A 23,600-nucleotide genomic window follows, 5' to 3' on the forward strand; every position below is an offset into this window, starting at 1 on the left:
TTGCCTTAGGAGGAGCCACAAAGAAACATAGGTTGTAATTAAGGGAAGAGCCTCATAAAATGTAGGGCAGAGTAACACTTTCTAAATACTGAAGTCTTATTTTATCCACAAGTTTATACTCATTAATTACCAGGAAATGAAATTTTTACATTAGTAAATTTAGTACACGAGATTGGAAAGACACAACTCTGTACTTTTTGCATTCTCTCTGGAATTGAGTGCCTGCAAAGAACACACTTTCTGGTCTGTTCCAATAACAGTAAATTTTAAAAGGGCACCATCTTCCTCTGAATTTAGTACCAAAACGAGTACTGTTTAACTCTGGGATCCAGAAAAACAAGTCTGTTCATTATGTTGAACACCTAATGTATATTCTCAGAAAGTTAGACACAGAGAAAACTACCATTTCCCTGACTTCTCCATGACTCTTTCTATTCTGAATTTACTTTTCACTAACATCCTCCTAATATTGTTCCATATTTATATAGCTCCAGTGGTTTTGGTGGATCCCCTAACCAAGCTCACTCTACCAAATATTTCCCATAGCTCCTCATGGGTAGGTATAAGACTTTAGGTACCTTTTTATGAACGTGTTTAGATATGTAGAAAATACTTTGGGAGAAAATTGGGAGGTGTTCCACATCAGAATGTATTAAGCAGCTTCTCTCTTATTTCTCCATTTTCAATAGTAAAAGTACATACTTGTGGTTGGGATTCTCCAACATTAGAAAGAAGAGGGCATTTTGGTGTCTTCTTCCCCTAGGACCCTGTAGGTTCCACAAATCTAGGAATCGAACAGGCTATTTTGTCAAACCTTGACAAGCCCTTTCAAATTTCTTTAATACAAAAAAAGGATAGCCTTTAAATATGTCCAAAACAACACATTGTGGAAGGACACAGGGGTTCTTCATCACTGAGAAAAGGAACAGTAATCACGACTTGATTTTCAAAATAGGAATGCATGTACAGTAGAAATATCACTGTCCATACATGATTTGCTGAATTTCTCAAAAACCTTGTTTAAAATGCAGTATCTTTGATGTATATGATTGAATTGGTTAAATCAGATGATATTTTTGATGCCACATTAAACTAATATATTGAAACAATAGAAATTTGGATAGGTGAAAAGAGAAAGACAAAGTTTTAGACTTCAGGTCTTCTTGAAATCAGAGTTTATTAAATATTAGGGAAGCAAAATATGAAAAGAGGACATATAGCAAGAACTCAATGTGGTTACACTTTATTTTAAGGATCTTTAGGCATGATATTATTTATTCTTCAGATCAGCCCTATTAGGTGGCTACAATTATGGTCCTCATGTCAGATGATGAAACTGAAGCATAAAGTTTTTAAGTAAAAACAACTGAGATTTAGTGAATACTTATGTGCCAAGAGGTGATTTCAAATAATTTTCAGGTAACTCTATGAATCAAACACTATTTCTATCATATTTTCCAGGAGAGGAGCCTGAGTCAGAGCAGTTCTGTAACTAAGTCACAGGGCTAAGAGTGTGCATTCAGAAATTACATAGAAGTGACCTGGTTTCATTGGTGATGTCCTTAAACTTTACCCCATACTGCTTATTCCCCATTTTTACATTGATTAGGGACCCTGGTGAAAGCATCTATATGATGATGTTTACCACTAAACAAAATACCTTCTGAGAATATTTGGCATAGAGGACACAAAAAAACTAGATGGGAAGTTAAAAAAATAACTAAGCTTTTAAACTGTTTTCCAATATTGTTTTTTACAAACACACTTACTTATCTCATAAACTATAATGAAAAAAATATTCCTAAGGCTATTATAGTAGGTTAGGTTAAATTTCAGTGATCTACATTTCTTCCATCTGACCATTTTGAAAAGAGTATACTTTGCTGACAATTAATGGATGTTTGGTCATGTGACTTCTTTTCACAATATAATGTGAGTGAGAAAGTGACATCTTACAAGTTCAGGGACCAGGCATTAAGAAGCACATATCTCCCTTCCCCTATGATCTAACTGAACATAATAAATAAATAAATAAATAATAATAAATTAATCTTAAAAGAATAAAATATTAATTAAAATAGTAACCAAAAAAAAAGCACTTATCTACTGGCTCTTCTGAGAGCTATTGATCTCTGTTATATAAGGTCATATACCAGGTATCTCAGTCCTCTAAGAATAAAATACATAAGAAAGATGTAAACTGAATCTGGAATAGTCTGGAGTCAAGTTCTTACATGCCCAACCTACATAAACTGAAACATCCCCAAACTATAAGTGGTTGAATGAGAAATAAATTTAAATTATTTTTAAAGAATTTTTAAAATATTTTATTTATTTATTTTTGAGAGAGAAAGAGAGAATGCATAAGCAGAGGGAGGGGCAGAGAGAGAAGCAGAGTCGAAGGCAGACTCTGAACAAACTGAGCCCCCCAGGCGCCCTTTAAATTATTTTTAAATGTCAATGCAATCTTGGACAGTTTGTAACACAACTTTAGCTATTAGTTACAGCTGATATTTACATATTGTACGAAAATAATCTTGAATATTCATATAATTTCTCTATACGAGTTTAGGGAATAAATATAGAGAATATAAAGAACAAGGCTATATTCAAAGAGATAATGTGTATGAACTACTGAGTTATTTTGCAAGTTATAATCAAATGTAAGCTCTTTCCCTCTTGTGAATGAACTAGGGTAGAAATATCTCTGAATAATTATCAAATTACAAAAGGCTCTCCCAAATTCTGTCAATATCCAGCTGCTTGACCCACACAAGTATCATTATACTTTTAATTCTTGTTTTCTTTGTTATTTAACATTTTTTCCCATTAAAGTACTTTTCTAAGCATTGAAGTGAAGAGTGGCAAAAATAGGGACATGGAGAATTTAATAAAACATGCTATCTTCCAAACTATCTGCAGTCCAGGTGAAGAAAAAAAAACAAGAAAATGTATCAAAGAACATTGGTTATTATCCAATGAAAATACCAATCTTTGCCAGAAAATGAATCTAATCATTAATAATGCTGCACTAAAACAGATTCAGAAGATAGATGTCGGTTCCATACTCTGGGGACGTGGGACAGATGTGAATGGCTCTTTTATAGCAACCCTGTGGTTGTTGCATGATAACCCCAAGTGTTTGTTTTTTCTGTTTTTTGTTGTTGTTGTTTATAAAAATTTATTGAAATTGAAAATTTGATCTTCTATCCCATGAACATCCATTTAGGTGCCTTTCAACTGGTAATCTGCTCTCATAACTGGATTGCTGCTCTCATAAATGCCCTCTAAATCTTCAGGTTGACAGGTCTGCCTTGGCTTAAAACTTGTTCCAGGCCTTGTAAGCTGTCCCAACTCTTCACACCTTTACATGAAAAGGTCTTCAAACTCAGCACCCAAGCAAGCCGTCCAAGATAGTGGCCTGTAAGCCCAAAGATAGTTGGTCCAGACATGTCAACGACTCAAGTCCACCCCTTCAACTTCCAGCTAATTATGTTTAGTGCATGTTTGCTCATGGCTAAGGTGTGAAACTTGAGCTTTAGGATCTTGGCAGCCACTTCCACACCTTTGGCACAGAACTGTCCATCAGAAGCCATTAAAAGCCACATTGCCTTCACACCCAACACCATTCCTAGGGAAAACATTAGGATTTTTAAGATAGCATTTTGTTCTAAAGTCTGTCTAAACATGTCGTTTTTCTATCATCTATATTGGATCATTTACACCACCCATAATTTCCTGACTATAAAGGGTGCAGTTCATGCAGTTCATAAGTTAGAAAAAGCATATTGCCCAAAGGTTGGGAACCACTGACATAAATAATTGTGCACTACCTGAATGCAGCCATTGAGAGAACCACGTGGACTACCCCAACCACCAGCCTTCCTGAGCAAGGGGCCAAAGGAGGCCCTGGCTGAGGTCATTAACAAAGGCCCACTCAGGTGACTCAGCATGGGCAGACCCTGAGTGCCTATTAACCATTTAGTACTCTCGGCTCCAAATGGATCTCTCAGTGCCCTGTTTTCGGGTAATGGAGCTAGGTGCTATAAACTTCTCTTCTTTGTCAGCTCACATGAGGTTGAATTGTGTTGGTAGAAGGCAATGGAGAGACATTGCTGCAGACAGGGCTTTTCTTCCTGGTTTCATGGTGTTTTCAAGGTGTTTGGCTGCTATGGCTTGGTTGCCTGCTGTATGCATCCAGGAAGTCCTGTCCCAGTCAAAGCTTCCAGCCCTTTGTTCTGTGCCTCCTAACAGTCTGGCAGAGAATTCTTCCTGCCTGCCAGTGACAGCCTGAGATCCATCCTCACCAAGTTCAGCCTGTGGACTATGCAGCTGCTCTGTCTCAGGCTAATCCCCTGAGCATGTCTGCCATGAATCGTGTGTATCCACAGTCTTCAATGACATCTAAATCCCATCTTCAGAGAGTAGACCTGTCTTTCTCAGTGATTACTACTTTGGGTACTCTCCTTTCACTCTAAGGTATTCTTATAACTTTCCTTATCTTAGCAGCCTTTCCTCTTAGTAGGCTTTCCCTTACAAATAGATAATAATTGTTTACATCAAACTTCTCCTGGATTTTGTCCCCTGACTCAATTCTCACTGATAACCTTGCCACCCTGGTTTGTCATTTGTAGTCCCTTTAAGGGCTATGAGAAACCAACTCATTTGGAAATATGAGTGGAATTATTCACCTTAGTGAGAACTTTATAGTAACAGTGCTTGATATTATAATTTGTAATTTATGATTTAACAAATAACAAAAGCCTAAGAAATGTATAATATGTTCCTTAGTATATATTTTTTACATTAATAAAATTGAGATTGAAAAACAGTTCTATAACACCAAGGGTGAAACCTCAGGTACACTTTGGACTTTGTGTGATTATGATGCATCACTGAAGGTTCATCCTTGGTAACAAATGAACCATTCTACTGAATGATGCTGATAATGGGAGAGGCCATGCACGTGTGCATAGAGGGATAATACAGGTTAGTTCTGTATTTTCTTCTTAATTTTGTTGTTAATCTAAAATTGCTCTAAAAAATAATATCTGAAAAATATTCTGAGAAAATAATTGGCTTTTAAAGAAATGAGAGATATGTTTTTTTAAGATGGTGAGATAGCATTATACCAAAATTAAGTAGCTAATATGTCTGGTGCTTACAAACATATGTTTTCGTTTCTAAACAGGATGCAAAAGAACATTTGCTTGACTCAAAATCAAAAAATGGGCAATTCTTGTCACTCTCTGAAGATACTGACAACCTGAAATACAGAGAATTATATCTCATTAATCTTAGCAATAAATAATATAATATTCTGATGAATAAACAATTTATTTTGACTAAGAGTTATATATCTAAATCTGAATATTCCCCATATAATTTTTATATAGAAACACTTCAACAATTGTATTTATATAGTTGTTCATATATGGCTGTTTTTCTTTGTAAGATTAATTATTTTAAGTCATGAAATATAAATGTTCTTAAGAAACTTACTCTTTGGAAAAGAAAGGTGAGCATTTTGACCACATTGATGAATTATAATGGCTTCTCTGGGAGACTGTTATCCATGAAGAATGAATGAAGACATCCAACAAACACTATGAGAAAGCAAATTTAATTAGAAGTCAAATAAAAGCTCATACTCACCTGAATTTTGTAGTAACAAATAAACTCTTTCTTACTTTATAGAATCTTTTAAATTATCATATAATGTTACACACTGGACACATTATAAAAGTATCATAGTAGGAGTAAGTGAAGAGGACAAACTGACAAAGATAACAATTTCAGGGTTCTAAAAATTGATCAAAGGTTAATAATAATTTGTGAAATATCTATTATTAAAAAACTCTTAGAGATTCAAGTAAGAAGAAAGCACATCTGTAGTTTTCTTGCTAAGCACTGTTCCCATGCCTTCCTGCCTGCCCACCGTAGCTTAGTGATCCAGCACTTATAGTTCTACAATTTGGAGAAGCTGCAAATGGTGCTAGTGCCACAGGGAGACTCTATTAGCAGTGGAGAAGGGAGTGAAATAGCCCATTGACTTTTCAGCTCAGAGTGATGATTTTGCTTGTTAATGAATGAGGAAATCCCATATATTTACTAGTCAGAGGCTGTGTATCAAGCCTTGTATCAAGCACTGTGATCTTCATAAATACAAGCGGAAGATACTGTAAGGGAAAGTATGACCAAAGAGTTGACATGAGTTCTCTAAACACTCTTGGCTGATGGAAAAAATATATATATATGTGCAGAGGGAGAGGAGACCAAGATGAACCCAGTAGAAAGTAAAAGCAGAAGGAGGCTTGAGAACTGCTAGAGAAGTTATGAGCACTCCACTCCCCCCCCCACACACACACATGCACACACATCACATGGCAGAGGGTGGAAGCCCTACTGACTTGTGGTATTTGAATATAGTCTTTTGAAAAAATTAGTGTTTGACATCTAAACTACAAAGTCACCAGGGCAATCCCTAGGAATGTTGGCTGAAAAATAAAAATAAGCAATTAGAATTTGGAAAAACTGGGCAGACATATCAGCAGGCAGACTTAGAAGATCCTGTAGTAAAGTTTATGCAAGTTTCAAAAATAATAAATCAAAGAAAAATGAAATAGAATGCATGGTTACTAATCTATATTATCAAAAATTCTACCTAAAAATTAAAAAAAAAAAACATGAAAAGGAACTGGAAGGGGTGCCTGGGTGGCTCAGTCAGTTAAGTGTCTGACTCCTGGTTTTGGCTAGAGTCATGATCTCGTGGTTGTGGGATTGAGCCCCTGTCCGGCCCATAGTCAGTGAAATCTGCTTCAGATTCTTTTTCCCTCCCCGTCTGCCGCTCCCTGCTTGCATGTGTTCACTCTCTCTCTCTCTAAAATAGGTAAATAAAATCTTTAAAAAAAAGGAATGAAAAGGAACTGGAAAATGTCTTCCATACTAAGGGAAAATAAGGTCTATAGAAACTTTTATGGGGATAAGATGTTAAGTTTATTTGAAAAATATATTTTAAAGGAATATTTAAAAATCTATGTAAATTATAAAGAAAACTATGTTCAAATAATTAAACGAAAATATTATGGCAGTAGTAGATCAAGTAGGAATTATGAACAGAGAAATAAAACTATGCAAATAGACCATAGAAATTCTGAGTTTATAAATAATAGGTATCCAATTTTGGTGAGCATGTGAAGAAAAGGAAACCCTTTGAATGAAATGTAAATTGGTATTGCCAAATGGAAAATAGTATGGTGGTTTTTAAGAAATTAAAAATAAAACTACCATATGAATCAGTAATGCCACTTCTATGTATATATTTAAAAGAACTGAAATCATTATCTCAAAGTTATACCTGCATGTCAATTCTCATTGCAACATTATTCACAATGGCCAATATATGGAAGGAACCTAAGTATCAGCAACAGATAAATAGTTAAAGAATGTATGATACACACACACATACACATATTTATACATATTGAAATATTATTCAGCCATGAGAAAGAAGAAAATCTTGCCATTTGTGACAAATGGATGGACCTTGAAGACATTATGTTAAGTGACAAAAGTCAGACAGAGATAGACAAATACTGTGTGGTCTCACTTACATGTAGAATCTAAAAAATTGAACTTGTAAAAGCAAAGAGTAGAATGCTGTTTACCAGAGGCTGAGAGGTGGGGGAATTGGAGAGGTTTAAGAATACAAAGTAACAACTAGTAGATAATAAGTTCTGGAACTCTAATGTACAACATAATGATTATAGTCAGCATTACTGTATTAGAAACTTCAAAATTGCTAAGACTAAATCTTAGCTGACACCCACAAAAATGATAAATATATAACATGAAAAAAGTGTTACTTAACATTATCTTAGTAATCATACTCTAATACATAAGTGTATCAAATGAACACATTGTATGCCTTAAATTTATACAATGTTATATGTCAATTATATCTCAATAAAAACAAAAAAAAGATATATTTGTAATACCTACAGCTCCTACTAAGGAAATAAGAATATAGCTAAGACAATTTTTGTCTTAGGAATTAAAATGGAACACTAAAATAACACGTTTAATATAAAAGTTGTCAGGTAACATAGAAGAAGAAATCAAGACACAGACATAGAATAAATAGCAAAATGGCAGACCCAAACCCAACTATCCTATTAATGATATTCGTGTGAATTAAATAAATATTTCAATCAAAAGATAGAAATTGCCACCCCGAATGAAAAAGTAAGATCCATCTATATGCTTTCTGTAACAGACACACATTAGACTCAAAGGCACAAGTAGGTGTAAGTAAAAGGGTAACAAAAGATCTACCCTACAGAGTCACCCCATGAGTGAGCAGAAGTGGCTATTCTAATATCAAAGTAGCTGTTAAGACAAGAAATATTATTAGAAATTAAAAGAAACATTTCAGCATGTTAAGGCTGTCGATATAAGAGGAAAATAAAACAATTACAACCATATAATATTCATTTTACAACAGAACCCGCAAACACATGCAATAGAAACTGACAGATTTGAAAGGATAAATAAACAATTCAATGAGCACAGCTGGAGATTTACAGTTCTTCCATCAGTAGTGAGAGAACAGCTAGTCACAGAATCAGAGGCCTATGGAAGACCATCAAAACAGTAGGAACCAGCTTGACATAACTGACATATACAGAAAGAGGTTTAGGTCATAGATAGGGATCAAATATTTGAAGGATGGAGATATTCAAAGTATATTCTCTGAAGACATAGGAACAAATTAGAAGCAGCAATGGAAAGAAATGTGGGAAATGTCAAAACATGTGGAAAAGTGATACACTTCTGAAAAATGTATAGTTCAAAGATGAAATCTGTCAAAATACCTTGTACTGAATGATACTAAACTGAGAATATGTGAAAACTTTTAGGGTGGAACTCAAGTAGTGTTTAGAGACAATTTGCACCTTTGTCACTTCTACTCAAAAGGAAGAATGTTATAAAATGCATGATCTGAAAAAAACAAAACAAAAAATCAAAAAATAAATAAAATGCATGATCTGAGTAGCTTCCTTCTCAAGAAGCTATACAGAGAAGAGCCAATTAAAGTTAGAGAGGAAAGAAATGGTAAACATATATTTAGCAGAAAGCTGATTCTGAAGTATGTATAGTAGAATAACTAAGAGTAGCCCTAAATGGATCAATACCCAAATATCCAAGAGCATCAGCAGTAGTATGGATGAATACATTATAGTAGAATCAGACAATGGAACGGAAATGAGTTTGGACAATTGAAAACTTCATGCAACTACATAGATGAATTGCACAAGTTTAGCTTCCCCTGAAAGAGCCAAGAAAGAAAGAATACATACTGTATGATTCCATTTACGTAAAGTATTTTTTAAATGCAGGTAAAAATATGAAAGGGGCATTTTGTAGTCCTGGTAAAATTCATTTTCTCATTCTGTGAGATGATGACACTTGAAAATTCAGCCATCTGTCGGCATGTATAGCATTCCACCCATCTGTATGTATATTATACCACAATAAAATTAGCATAAGAGAATATTTTGAAAATATGCAAACATTTTTAAAACTAGACATAAAATTGAAAAAAATCCTACCAAACACAACTTGTGAAAACCAAAGCAAAAAGAAATAAAAATATCAGAAGTGTGTTACAACTTCTAATACAATTTTATCTGTCATTCAGAAAGCTTTTCACACTCAGTTACAGAATATTTAGATGTTTATGAGTAAGGACAAATGTGATGCCAATTGAACACCAAAATGAAACCCTTGAGGGTGGAAAAAAGGGGCTAATAAAATCTGTGTTATGTGCATTTTGATAGGAATACTAAAAAAAAGGAAATTACATGTCAGTGGCAATCATAAGTAGATTCTGACAATATGTAAAAATAAAGGACTATGACCTAAGTAGATTTATTGAAGCAATACCATGTTGGATTTACATCTGAAATCCCATAGTCATAATCCATCACATTAGCAGAGTAAAGAAGATCAAATGATGTGATTTCTCTGATGCAGAAGGCAACTGATAAAATTAATATTTATTCTTATTTTAAAAAATATCTTTAGAAAGATAGAAATAAGTAGGAAACATCAATGCAAAGATCTAGAATAGATATAAGTCTGGAAAGAAATATATAAACTTAATGTTTAAAAAAAGACCATTTTTAAAGTATGAGTTGACATAAAAGTACATAAGGAGATTAATGAGACAGAAGTGCAAAATTTATATTCACACATATATGGAATGTAGATTTCAACAAAGATCAAAAATCATTCAGTGGAGAAAGCATAGTCTTTTCAATAAATACTGTGGGAAAAAATAGAGTATCAAATATTATTAATAAATATATATTTTATACTATGTAAGAAATGCTAAAAATTGATCATACATAAGTGTAAATGATAAGATTTCAAGATGATTATTAGAAAAAATGCATGACCTAAAGTTGGGCAGACATTTCTTAGGTAGAACACCAAAAACATGATCCATGAAAGAACAAATTGACGAAGTGTATTTCATCAGGATAATTTCTACTCTTTGAAGGGAAAAGAAAGATAAATCATAGACTTCAGAGAAAATATTTACAAACCATGCATCTCATAAAAGACTTGCTGCCAGGATACATAAAGAATTATCAAAGTACAGTAACAAAAATTAAAAATATAACCAAAATATTTCAATAGTTAACTTCATCAAAAAACATATATGGATGGCAAATGAGCTTAGGAAAAAATGTTCAACACTATTAGTCTTAGGAACACTCAAATTAAAACCACTACAAATCAGACTTCCTGTTGTCTATAGTTTGTGAATGTTCACTGCTTCTGTCTTATATGAATATGACATTTTAAACTCAATTCTCAGAAATTTTCCAATATGGGAGTAAAAATCCAAGTCACAGTGTCAAAATGTATTTGCATCCTATAAACTCAGAAAAGAGCACATATCTAAAATATGACAAGGACTTTTAAGAAGGGAAAAGAAGACACCATCTAGGAGAAATGGGCAAAAGACACACTTGAGCACTTCTCATTCTCACAAAAGAGAATATCCTAATGATTCACAGCCCATAAAAATGGAGCTGTTATATAACCACCAGAACTTACTCTATTAATTTTTCTGAGACTACTGAACTTTGGATCAAGGTACTCTTTGGTAAAATGTGTATTTATACAATACATTAGAAAAACATTGGAATAATTTAATAAATTGAAAGCACACATAATTATGACCATGTAATTTCATTCTAATCCTTAGAGAAAAATGTATTATAATTAAACATAAATACAATTATAATGTTATATTTTGCATTTGTATTTTATGATGATAAATGTAATATTTATATGCTTAAATGTATTATATACTATATAGTTATGCATCATTTATAAATTATTTTACATACAATATGTAAAAAGACAGGGAAAGGCTTTTCATAAAATAATTGTTCATAATACCCACATACTAAAAGGAACAAAATTTCTGAGAATAGATTTTAAAATGTCATATTCATATAAGACAGAAGCAGTGAACATTCACAAATTATAGACAAATGGATAATATAGATGGTTTACAAATATGTGAGAGTGAAAGGAGACACATATCAAAACGCATACTGCATGATTCCATTGATATAAAGTCTAAAAATAAGCAAAGGTATTTCATAATATGAAAATTAGCAGGGCTAATAAAGGCTCTAAACTTCTATTTCAGGATCTGATTTGTAATTATGTGGTTCTAACTACTTTGTGATCAATTTCAAAATTATATACTTAGTTTTTTGATGTGTGGTAAAATTAAATAGTAAAGTTTATTTCAGGCAAAAGAGCATATATAGAAGCACTGCTTTCTATGAAAAGCTAGACTGGAAATTATCAAATGTACACTGACAGTATAAAATATAAATAAAATATTTAGAGTCAAACTATGGAACATTAGCAGACTTAAATAAACTACAAATACAAATACAAACACAAATACAAAACTATGGGTGAACTCTACAAATTTGATATTATAATATTAACTGATAAACTGTTAATAAAATGGAAACATCTGAAATCTTACCAATTCCTCTTTATCATCTATGGAGAGCAAGTTAGAGTTCTTAGAAGCACAGGACACTGAACTCTCATTCCATGATTTTCTTTCAGTGCTAATGTAATAGCAATTATGAAAATATGTAAACCACTCTTTTGGACAACAGTGACAAGCTGGAGAAAGATTATGAGATATCATGCAAAAAAACTTTGAATATTAACAAATTCAAATTAATTTACAGACTCACATATGTATACACATATCCATATACACTCATAGGATGGTATAAATAGAACAAAATATGCTTACATACACTTACCAAAGAATGGTCAGACTATCATTCCTTAATTTGTGTGTTCATATAAAGCAAACACACAAGAATGTCCATCTCTACATGTCCTGAGAGTCACTAAACGAAACCACTATTTTAGAATAGTAAAATGATTTATCTCTTATCATGTTATAGCAGGAGGAAATTTGAGGCAATGGCTAACAATGGATATAGGGATTTGAATGACTATTTCTTCAGATTGTTACATTCAAAGTAATACTCTCCTATAATCATTATTTTTGAAAGTTTATTACATTATTTTCTACTTTATTTTCCCCAAAACAATCTATTATCATCGTTTCCTAGCCTAAGATAGAGATAAAATAGAAACTATACTAATATCAGAATTTTGAAAATGATGTTGTACCTTTTGGGATCCTTGTTTCCAGGGACGTTTGGTTCTGCTCTGGTCCTTCAGTAACTAGAAAAATTAAAACAATCTTCATACAAACTTAATATTAAACTGAATAAATCATAATGATTTGAGTTTCTGAGTTTGAAGTTTGGCGCATTGTTTAGAATGAGAAAATTCTGTAATAAAATTGATTTTACCAGTAAGTAATTAATGAAGTAATGAATATGTGGGGGAAAATGTTTCAAAAGCCTAAAGAACCAAACCTCACCACTTCATATAGTATTTGGTTTATGCAATCTCAAGAATTAATTTGTGTATTTCTCAATAAGGTCTCTGCTGTAACTTCTCTTTGAGTCATGAAATCTGAACATATTTGTGATACTCTCTACATTATTGTTATTTCTACTGTGACAAATTTAAAATAACCATTCCAAACTTAAAGCATATACGTATTAAAATGAGATAAGACAATTCCATAACATAGTGCAATATTTCAAGGCACTAATGATCATTAAAGTGAAAAATTCCCTTGTAGTCATTCAAACACTTACTTACAGGGAATAACAGCTATTGTGACCACAGTGGACATCAAGACAAGGCAGATGATTCCCAGGATCCCAGCAATGAGCTTTCCTGGACATGAAGGTAAACAGTAGGAAGAGAAATGAAAACAATGAGAAAGGACGGGCAGAAATTATCCTTTAGGAAATTTAACGTACCAGAGAACAAATGATGTCCAGAGGGTCACAGATAAAAACTTGGACTCCAAACCCATATCTACCATTGTAATTCTCTCAGAATATACCATTGTATTTGCAGTAAATTTATTACCCCATGAGACATTGGTAAAGACTACAAATAGTCTGGAACAAAGTCAACTATATTATATTATGCAATTATATCAATTATATCATGTAATTATATCAATTGCAATACTATAGTTGCAACTTCAAGCTCTGATCCTAAGAAATGAAAAATATGGAAGATCTTTCCCTACTCACTTTCTGCACCCCTGCATGCCAACTGCACATCATATTACAGTTACACTGTGTGTATATTAAATGTTTTACCTTTGTAGTGGGAATTCTTGTCATTCCTTTGAAGAGCCTGAGAAGCATTTTGAAGATTTAATTCTGCATATGTTATTTCCTGCTCAGTTACTGAAATGGAACTTTTAGTGCCCTTAGCTTTCATTTGCTGTCTTTTTGAGCCCTTAATCTGATTGAGTTCTGCATAGGTAACTCCTTGGTTACTCATCTCTGCAGCTGAGTAGTGTCAGGCACGGTGCTGAATGGAACTGTACTGAAGGACTTGAATAGAATATGCAATAACAAGATTGCTAGGACAGTCACACGGGGTGGAGTGTGTGGTAAGTGATGGTATTCATTTGCTGCTGAACAATGTAAAATCTGGTACTAATTTACTCATAGATTTAAAGAAGCATTTCATGATGAAATAAGTGGTTTAACAATGATATTCTATGTTTGACACAATAATACTGGTTGGAGAAATGTAAAGCAATAAATTAGTGAAGAAGAAAGGAATTCATGAATAATATTATCCTTATTAATGTAAGTTCAGATTCCACGGAATATTTCAAAGGCAGAAGAATAACTGGGTTAAAATTAAGATGCTGTATTAGAAAAAAATGCTGTACCAACTTTTTGATAGTTTTTAAAACCATTTTAAAATTGAGTGCTCTAAGATTGGGAAATACTAGTTTTAGCACGTATAGGAATTTCCTGTAGTGTATGACTTTTATTTGGGGATTTAAATTTCTTTTTTTTTAAGATTTTATTTATTTGACAGAGAGAGACACAGTGAGAGAGGGAACATAAGAAGGGGGAGTGGGAGAAGGAAAAGCAGGCTTCCCGCTGAGCAGGGAGCCCGATGAGGGGCTGGGACCATGACCTGAGCTGAAGGCAAACGCTTAATGACTGAGCCATCCAGGCGCCCCGGGGATTTAAATTTCTTTACTAAAAAATAATGCAGTACTATCAACTGAATTTTTATTTTGAATAATTGGGGAGTTCTAGAAATAATTTAATTTTAAAAGAAAGATTTTATATGTTGAAAAATATTATATAACACACTCAACTTATCAGAAACCGGAACCACATTGAAAACAAAGACCAAAATATATTTTTTAAAAGTACTTATATAACACCAGAAATTGACAATTAATTTAATGATAAAGATATGAAATCATAAAATGATAAATAAAAGTATAGATCATTTATGGAAGAACACTGTTGGTACAAACCACAGAAAGATCTATGAATGTCAAAGACAGTGCAGGTAGCTTTAGTTGTATAAGGAATTCTAATAAACCAAAGTGTAATTTCATAATTCAGTCAATGAGCTGTGCAGTCATTGAAATCTGAAATTACTCTTGGCTCTCAAACTTATAAAGTATGACCTTTATAAAGTTACTTCATGTCTAGCTACCTAGTTTTTACTAATCCAAAATGGAAATTAAAATAAAATATACTGCAGGGGCGCCTGGGTGGCTCAGTCGTTAAGCGTCTGCCTTCAGCTGAGGTCATGATCCCAGGGTCCTGGGATTGAGCCCCGCATCGGGCTCCCTGCTCAGCGGGAAGCCTGCTTCGCCCTCTCCCACTCCCCCTGCTTGTGTTCCTTCTCTCGCTGTGTCTCTCTCTGTCAAATAAATAAATAAAATCTTTTAAAAAATAAAATATAGTATAATGCATATAAAGCAGCGTATCTTTTAAACTATGTAACATAATTCATTAGACAGGAGTGTCTTTCAGTATTGAATATCCTTTTTTTGCCAAGTTTTGATATGCTTTTAAAAAAGTCTTTTGAGTGTTTATAGTTAAGTTTAAATTAGCATTTTGCAGAAGGTACCTCATCTTGCTTTTTATGAAAAATCAAATTGTTTCCATTCATCTATGCAAATGTATGAGGAATTATGTTTGACCGTTATGATTTAATCGACCATTTTAAGAATCTATTTTTTAATACTGGGCTAAATATCAAATAGTATATACAATTATCTATAACTGATGACAAATCCAAATTAAGTGTTCCTTGTTTTAATGCTTATGGCTTTCACTTGAAATTATATTGATTTTCAAACACAATTATGCCTGTGTATATATACTTAATTACTTCTCCACAGGTAAGAATTTGGATATTTTTAGAAGTTCTCCATTATATTTCAAATTCATTTTCGTCACTCTGAATTGTTGGAATAAAGATACAAATGTTCTCTGTGATTTGATTGCATATTTGTTGTGCCTCAGGTGCATCCCATCCAGCATTTGTATCTCCCACTAAATGAGGTGGCTAGTAGAGAGATGGCAGAGTAGTGACACATACCTTCTGTTGGCCAGAGAATTGGACATCTTCCAGTGGGAGACCAGGTTACCCTTGTAAACAGACAATATCTGTGGTCTTCACAGACTGCTGGCCCTGTGAGAGCTCAGAGTGAGGCAATAGTGGAAAGAGTAGATTCCTCATCAATGTGTCACTTAAAATTTGAACAGGAAATTCTTACAGTTGGGCTATTTTGAAGCCAGTGTATCTCATACACACCTACAGAATGTAGAGACTTTGAGTTTGTAGTGTGTCATTTAGTTGGTACCTTGGCAAGTGCTCCTGAGAAATTTTTATGTTCCAGAAGATATGGGTCATATCTTGAACACCCAGGCTGTTAACTTGCTTTCATCTGAATCACAAACACTGAGAACCTAGCCCTTGTGAAAAATATCTTAGATGTTTAAGTTTTACTTTTAAAAAAGGTTGCTAAATCTTGGCATTACATACTTCCTTCTTATGACCTTGCTATGTCATTTCTATTATACTGAAAATATTCTAAAATCATCGCCCTGTTAACAGGTATTTAATGATATTTGACACTAATTCTGAAGACTTACTACATTTTCAACTTTACTGTTACTGTCACAAAGACATCAATTTCCAAACTTATCTTTTTAAAAAGATTTTATTTATTTGAGAGAGAGAGGAAACACGCACAAGTGTTGGGGGGAGGGCCAAGGGAGAAGGAGAAGTGGACTCCCCACAGAGCAGGGAGCCTGAAGGAGGGCTCAATCCCAGGACCCTGGGATCATGACCTGAGCTGAATGTAGATGCTTAACCCCCCAGAGTGAACTACCCAGGCGCCCCTCCAAACTTATCTTTTCAATTTTTCTGCCTTAGTTTTTAATATGCATGCAATCAATTTTGTTATTTGTAAATAAGTTATTTAGGTTTCTGCTGAAAAAACTAAATATAACAGTGAACAATATTGAACAATAACACTATACCAGAGATTTGAATATTAAATAATTACTCATATTACTCATTGAGTCATCCTCCAATGATAACAAGTTGTTTCTATTTTAATAGGAATATTTGTTATGAATGATAAATGCCTACATCTAAGTATAGAGGGGGAAAATGAATGTAAGTTTTGAAAATTTCACTTAACTGAAAAAATTGGGAGATGGCAGAGAAAGTAATTTTAAAACAATTAAACGATACATGAACACCAAAGATAAAATACATATATTTTTAAGATTCTATTGATTCATCTGACAGAGGGAAAGACAGTGAGAGAGGGAACACAAGCAGGGGGAGTGGGAGAGGGAGAAGCAGGCTTCCCGCTGAGCAGGGAGCCAGGCGCCGGGCTTGATCCCAGGATGCTGGGATCATGACCTGAGATGAAGGCAGATGCTTAACGACTGAGCCACCCAGGCGCCCCCAAAAGATAAAATATTAAATTATGTAATACATCAATAGAATTCTTTTCCTTTTTTTTTTTCACATTGTTGGAATTTATTTGCCAATATTTTTTTAGGATATTTGCATGTATATTTCTTTTGGTCTGTAGTTCTTTTTTTTTTTTTTTTGTAAAATTGGGTGACAATTTAAATTTTATTTTTATGTATTTATTCATAATGATGTATAGTTGGCATACAATATTCTATTAGTTTTAGGTGTAGACATAATGATTCAACACTTATACACATTATGCTATGATCATCACGATAAAACTCATTATCATCAGTGTAGGAGGGTTCCCCTTTCTTCGCATCCTCGCAAACATCTGTCCTTTCCTAACTTGTTAACTTTGGCCATTCTGACTGGTGTGAGGTGGTATCTCATTGAGGTTTTGATTTGGATTTCCCTGATGCCGAGCAATGTTGAACACTTTTTCATGTGTCTGTTGGCCATTTGGATGCCTTCTTTGGAAAAATGTCTGTTCATGTCTTCTGCCCATTTCTTGATTGGATTATTTGTTCTTTGGGTGTTGAGTTTGATAAGTTCTTTATAGATTTTGGATACTAGCCCTTTATCTGATATGTCATTTACAAATATCTTCTCCCATGCTGTCAGTTGTCTTTTGGTTTTGTTGACTGTTTCCTTTGCTGTGCAAAAGCTTTTCATCTTGATGAAGTGCCGAGAGTTCATTTTTGCCCTTGCTTCCCTTGCCTTTGGCAATGTTTCTAGGAAGAAGTTGTTGCAGCTGAGGTCGAAGAAGTTGCTGCCTGTGTCCTCCTTTAGGATTTTGAAGGACTCCTGTCTCACATTTAGGTCTTTCAACCATTTGGAGTCTATTTTTGTGTGTGGTGTAAGGAAATGGTCCAGTTTCATTCTTCTGCGTGTGGCTGTCCAATTTTCCCAACACCACTTGTTGAAGAGACTGTCTTTTTTCCATTGGACATTAATAAAATAAAATTTAAAAAAACTCATTACTATCTATCACCATACAAAATTAATAAAATTGTATTGACTATATTCTCTATATTGTAATTTATATCCCTGTGACTTATTTATTTTATAACTGAAATTTTGTACCACTTACTTCCTTTCACCTATTTCAGCCTCCCTTGTCCCTGCTCCCTTATGGCAACCACAACTTTGGTTTCTTTTTTTTTTTTAAGATTTTATTTATTTATTTGACAGAGAGAGACACAGCGAGAGAGGGAATACAAGCAGGGGGAGTGGGAGAGGGAGAAGCAGGCTTCCCGCTGAGGAGGGAGCCCAATGCAGGACTCGAACCCAGGACTCTGGGATCATGACCTGAGTCAAAGGCAGATGCTCAATGACTGAGCCACCCAGGCGCCCCCAACTTTGGTTTCTTTATATGAGACTATTTCTGTTTTGTTTGTTTTTAGATTCCACATTATCAGTTGAATCATATGATATTTGCCTTTCTCTAATTTCACTTAGCATTAAAACTTCTAGGTCCAACAATATTGTCAAAAATTACAAAAATTTTATTTTTTTATTACTGACAAATACTCCATTGTGTATATGTATGTATATGTAATATATATATTATTTCTTCTTTATATGTTCATCTATAGTTGGACATGAGGGTTGCTTCCATATCCAGACTATTATAAGTAATGCTGCAATAAATATAAGGTGGTTACATCTCCTCAAGTGAATGTTTTCATTTTCTTCAAATAGGCAGCCTGAATAGATTTTCTGGATATTATGTTATTTCCATTTTTAATTTTTTTGAGAAACCTCCATACTCATATGCATTGTGACTACACCAATTTACATTCCCAGAAACAGTGCACATGGTTCGTTCTTCTCCACATCCTTGCCAATATTTGTTATTTCTTGTCTTTTTGATTCTGACAGGTGGGAGATGATAGATACCTCATTGTGGTTTTGATTTTCATTCTCCTGATGATTAATGATGTTGAGAATCTTTTCATGTGTCGGTTGGCCATCTGTATGTCATCTTTCATGGAATATCTATTCAAGTCCTTGGTCCATTTTTTAATCACTTGTTTCTGTTCTTTTGGTGTTGAAATGTAGGAGTTCTTTAGGTCTTTTGGATACTAATCACTGGTTGGATATATCATTTCTAAATATCATCTCCCATTCAGTAGGCTGCCTTTTTGTTTTGTTGATGGTTTCCTTGGCTCGGCAAAAGCTTTGTGGTTTGAGTCGGGAGGAGCAAGATGGTGGAGGAGTAGGAGACCTAAATTTCATCTGGTCCCAGGAATTCAGCTAGATAGGAATCAAACCATTCTGAACACCTATGAACACAACAGGAGATTGAAAAAAGAATAGCAGCAACTCTGAACAGAAAAGCAAACACTTTCTGAAAAGTAGGACGTGCAGAGAAGTGAATCTGAGGGGATATTCGGGAAGATAGATGGTAGAGGAGGGGGCCTCCGTCAACTGCTACTGACAAGTGATAGAGCAGCGGAGCACAAAATCAGAACTTTTAGAAGTCGGCTCTGCTGAGGGACGTCACTCCAGTGGCTAAGTGGGGGGAGGGGGGAACCCTTGTGGAACAGTGTGGTCTCAGGACCCTCGGGGCCACAGAAAAACTGGGGGTGCCTGAGTGCGGCAGAGCTCCCAGGTATCCAAGCAGAGAAGCTGGCTGCAGAGATGGAGCCGTGGAGTGGGCTCTCAGCTCAGGGTTGCCATAAACCATGATCCGAGGCACAGTCAGGCCACTGCTCTTCCAGGAGGGACCCAACAAGCAGCAGATTGGGGAAAAACTCCCCTTCCTCATCCGGGAGGAGCAGCGTGGGAGCGCACTGCAAGAATCTGCAGGGTTTGGAGACTCCAAACAGGGTCGTGTGCCAGAGATAGAAACGCTTGGTCACAGGCCGGATGAGCATGGAGTGTGGCCGGAGACTGGGGAGATGGGAGTGATTGACTGCTTTTCTCTGGGGGCACACTGAGGAGTGGGGACCTGAGTTCTTGGCTCCTCCAGGGCAGAGATTGGGAGGCTGCCATTTTCACTCTCATCCTCCAAAGCTGTACAGAAAGCTTGCAGGGAAAAAAGCTCCTGAGAGCAAACCCAAGCAGATTACTTAGCCCGGACTGGCAAGGGTGGGGCAATGCCGCCTCCGGCAAAGACATCTGAGAACCACGGCAACGGGCCCCTCCCCCAGAAGATTAGCAAGAACAACCAGCCAAAACCAAGTTTACCAGTCAAACAGAATGGCAGAACTCCAGCACTAGAGGAATACAGCACATAGAATTCATGGCTTTTTCCCCATGATACTTTAGTCTTTCAAAGTTAATATTTTTTTAACTTTCTTTACTTTTTTTTTAGAATTTTTCTTTTTCCCTCTTTCAACCAACATCTTATCAATCCCTTTTTTTTTTTAATTTATTTTTCATTTTTAGAGCCATATTCTATCGCTTCATTGTAGTTAACCTTATTTTTGGTGTATATATATATAAGTTGTTCTCTAAAATTTTGGGATACAGTTTCCTCTAACAGAAAAAATATACTCTAAATCTCTAGTGTATGGCTTTGATCTGGTCTCATGTCTGATCATATTCTCTCCCCCCCCTTTTTTTTTAAATTCTCCTCTTTCTTTTTTCAACCAAATTCTTATGAATTACTTTTATAAAAAATTTTATAATTTTCATCCTTACAGTCATAGTCCATTGCTTCATCGTATTTACCTTATTTTTGTACATATATAAGTTTTTCTTTATTTAAAATTTTGGGAGGCACTTTCTTCTAACAGACCAAAATATGCCCAAAATCTAGTGTGTGGCACTGATCTATGCACCAGCCTGATCATAGTTGACCATATTCTGTTTTTTCTTTGATTGTTTGTTTGTTTTATCTTTTTCTTTTACTTTTTTCTTTCTTTCCATTTCTTTTCCCCAGGTTTCAGGTCTCTTCTGATTTCTTTACTGTATATTTTCTGGGGTTGTTGCTACCCTGATAGCATTTTGTTCTCTCATTCATCTATTCTCCTCTGGACAAAATGACAAGACAGGAAAAATCACCTCAAATAAAAGAACAAGAGGCAGTACCGACTGCCAGGGACATAATCAATAGAGACATTAGTAAGATGTCAGAACTGGAGTTCAGAATGACGATTTTAAAAATACTAGCTGGGCTTGAAAAAAGCATGGAAGATGTTAGAGAAAACCTTTCCGGAGAAATAAAAGAACTAAAATCAAACCAAGTCAAAATCAAAAAGGCTATTAATGAAGTGCAATAAAAAATGAAGGCTCTAAATGCTAGGATAAATGACACAGAAGAGAGAATTAGTGATATAAAAAATCAAATGATGGAAAATAAAGAAGCTGAGAAAAAGAGAGATAAACAACTACTGGATCACGAGGGCAGAATTCGAGAGATAAGTGATAGCTAAGACAAAACAATATTAGACTAATTGGGATCCCAGAAGAAGAAGAAGAAAGAGAGAGAGGGGCAGAAGGTATATTGGAGCAAATTATAACAGAGAACTTCCCTAATTTGGGGAAGGAAACAGGCATAAAAATCCAGGAGGCACAGAGAACCCCCTCAAAATCAATAAAAATAGGTCAACACCCCGAGATCTAATAATAAAACTTAGAGTCTCAGAGACAAAGAGAAAATCCTGAAAGCAGCTGGGGAGAAGAGATCTGTAACCTACAATGGTAGAAACATTAGACTGGCAACAGACCCATCCACAGAGACCAAGCAGGCCAGAAAAGACTAGCATGCTATCTTCAGAGCACTAAACCAGAAAAAATATGCAGCCAAGAATACTATATCCAGCTAGGCTGTCATTGAAAATTGAAGGAGAGATATAAAGCTTCCAGGAAAAACAGAAACTATAGGTATTTGCAAACATAAAACCAGCCTTACAAGAAATATTGAAAGGGGTCCTCTAAGCAAAGAGAGAGTCTAAAAGTAACAGACCAGAAAGGAACATAGACAATATACAGTAACAGTCACCTTACAGGAAATACAATGGCACTAAATTCATATCTTTCAAAAGTTACCCTCAATATAAATGGGCTAAATGCCACAATCAAAAGACATAGGCTACCAGATTGGATAAAAAAACAAGACCCATCGATATGCTGTCTGCAAGAGACTCATTTTAGACCCAAAGACATCCCCACATTGAAAGTGAGGGGGTGGAAAACAATTTTCCATGCTAATGGACATCAAAAGAAAGCTGGGGTGGCAATCCTTACATCAGACAAATTAGATTTTTAAACCAAAGACTATAATAAGAGATGAGGAAGGACACTATATCCTAATTAAAGGGTCTATCCAACAAGAAGATCTAACAATTGTAAATATCTATGCCCCTACATGGGAGCAGCCAATTATATAAGCCAATTAATAACAAAAGCAGGAAACACATCAACAACAATACAATAATAGTGGGGGACTTTAACACCCCCCTGACTGAAATGGACAGATCATCTAAGCAAAAGATCAACAAGGAAATAAAGACTTGAAATGACACACTGGACCAAATGGACTTCACACATACATTCAGAACATTCCATCCCAAAGCAACAGAATACACAGTCTTCTCTAGTGCTCATGGAACATTCTCCAGAATTGATCACATCCTAGGTCACAAATCAGGTGTCAACCAGTACCAAAAGATTGGGGTCATTCCCTGTATATTTTCAGACCACAGTGCTTTGAAACTAGAATGCAATCACAAGAAGAAAGTCATAAAGAACTCAAATACATGGAGGTTAAAGAGCACCCTACTAAAAATGAATAGGTCAACCAGGAAATTAGAGAAGAATTTTAAAAATTCATGGAGAAAAATGAAAATGAAAACATAACTGTTGAAAATCCTTGGGATGCAGCAAAGGCAGTCATAAGAGGAAAGTATATAGCAATTCAAGCCTTTCTCAAGAAACAAGAAAGGTCTCAAACACAACCTAATCCTACACCTAAAGGAGCTGGAGAAAGAACAGCAAATAAAGCCTAAACCCAGCAGGAGAAGAGAAGTAATAAAGATCAGAGCAGAAATCAATGAAATAGAAACCAAAAGAACAGTAGAACAGATCAACAACACTAGGAGCTGGTTCTTTGAAAGAATTAACAAGATTGATAAACCCCTGGCCAGACTGATCAAAAAGAAAAGAGAAAT

At 34.8% G+C, this 23,600-nt stretch overlaps 1 protein-coding gene across 1 annotated transcript; it reads right to left on the reverse strand.

Annotated features, from left to right (window-relative positions):
* Positions 1–5,145: 5,145 nt before the first annotated feature.
* LOC114221721 (NKG2-A/NKG2-B type II integral membrane protein-like) lies at positions 5,146–14,026 on the reverse strand. Its single transcript, XM_028119828.2, has 6 exons — positions 13,812–14,026; positions 13,297–13,374; positions 12,754–12,807; positions 12,083–12,228; positions 5,503–5,606; positions 5,146–5,266 (listed from the first exon to the last, which is right to left on the reverse strand). The coding sequence occupies exons 1-6, from the start codon at positions 13,996–13,998 to the stop codon at positions 5,146–5,148; spliced, it is 690 nt and encodes a 229-aa protein (XP_027975629.1). The 5' UTR covers positions 13,999–14,026.
* Positions 14,027–23,600: the final 9,574 nt, after the last annotated feature.

The sequence above is a fragment of the Eumetopias jubatus genome, unplaced genomic scaffold, assembly GCF_037043125.1.
Source record: "Eumetopias jubatus isolate StellerSeaLion01/CBP00866 unplaced genomic scaffold, mEumJub1_p1.0 scaffold_8, whole genome shotgun sequence".
Classification (NCBI taxonomy): domain Eukaryota; kingdom Metazoa; phylum Chordata; class Mammalia; order Carnivora; family Otariidae; genus Eumetopias; species Eumetopias jubatus.

Excerpts from the sequence above, each read along its gene's own strand:
- LOC114221721 (XM_028119828.2), bottom strand. The coding sequence starts at position 13,998 with ATGAGTAACCAAGGAGTTACCTATGCAGAACTCAATCAGATTAAGGGC. Across the intron at positions 5,607-12,082 it reads TAGATGATAAAGAGGAATTG|TGTTTGTTGGATGTCTTCAT; the intron begins GTAAGATTTCAG and ends GCTTTCTCATAG. Across the intron at positions 5,267-5,502 it reads TCACCTTTCTTTTCCAAAGA|GTTGTCAGTATCTTCAGAGA; the intron begins GTAAGTTTCTTA and ends TCTGTATTTCAG.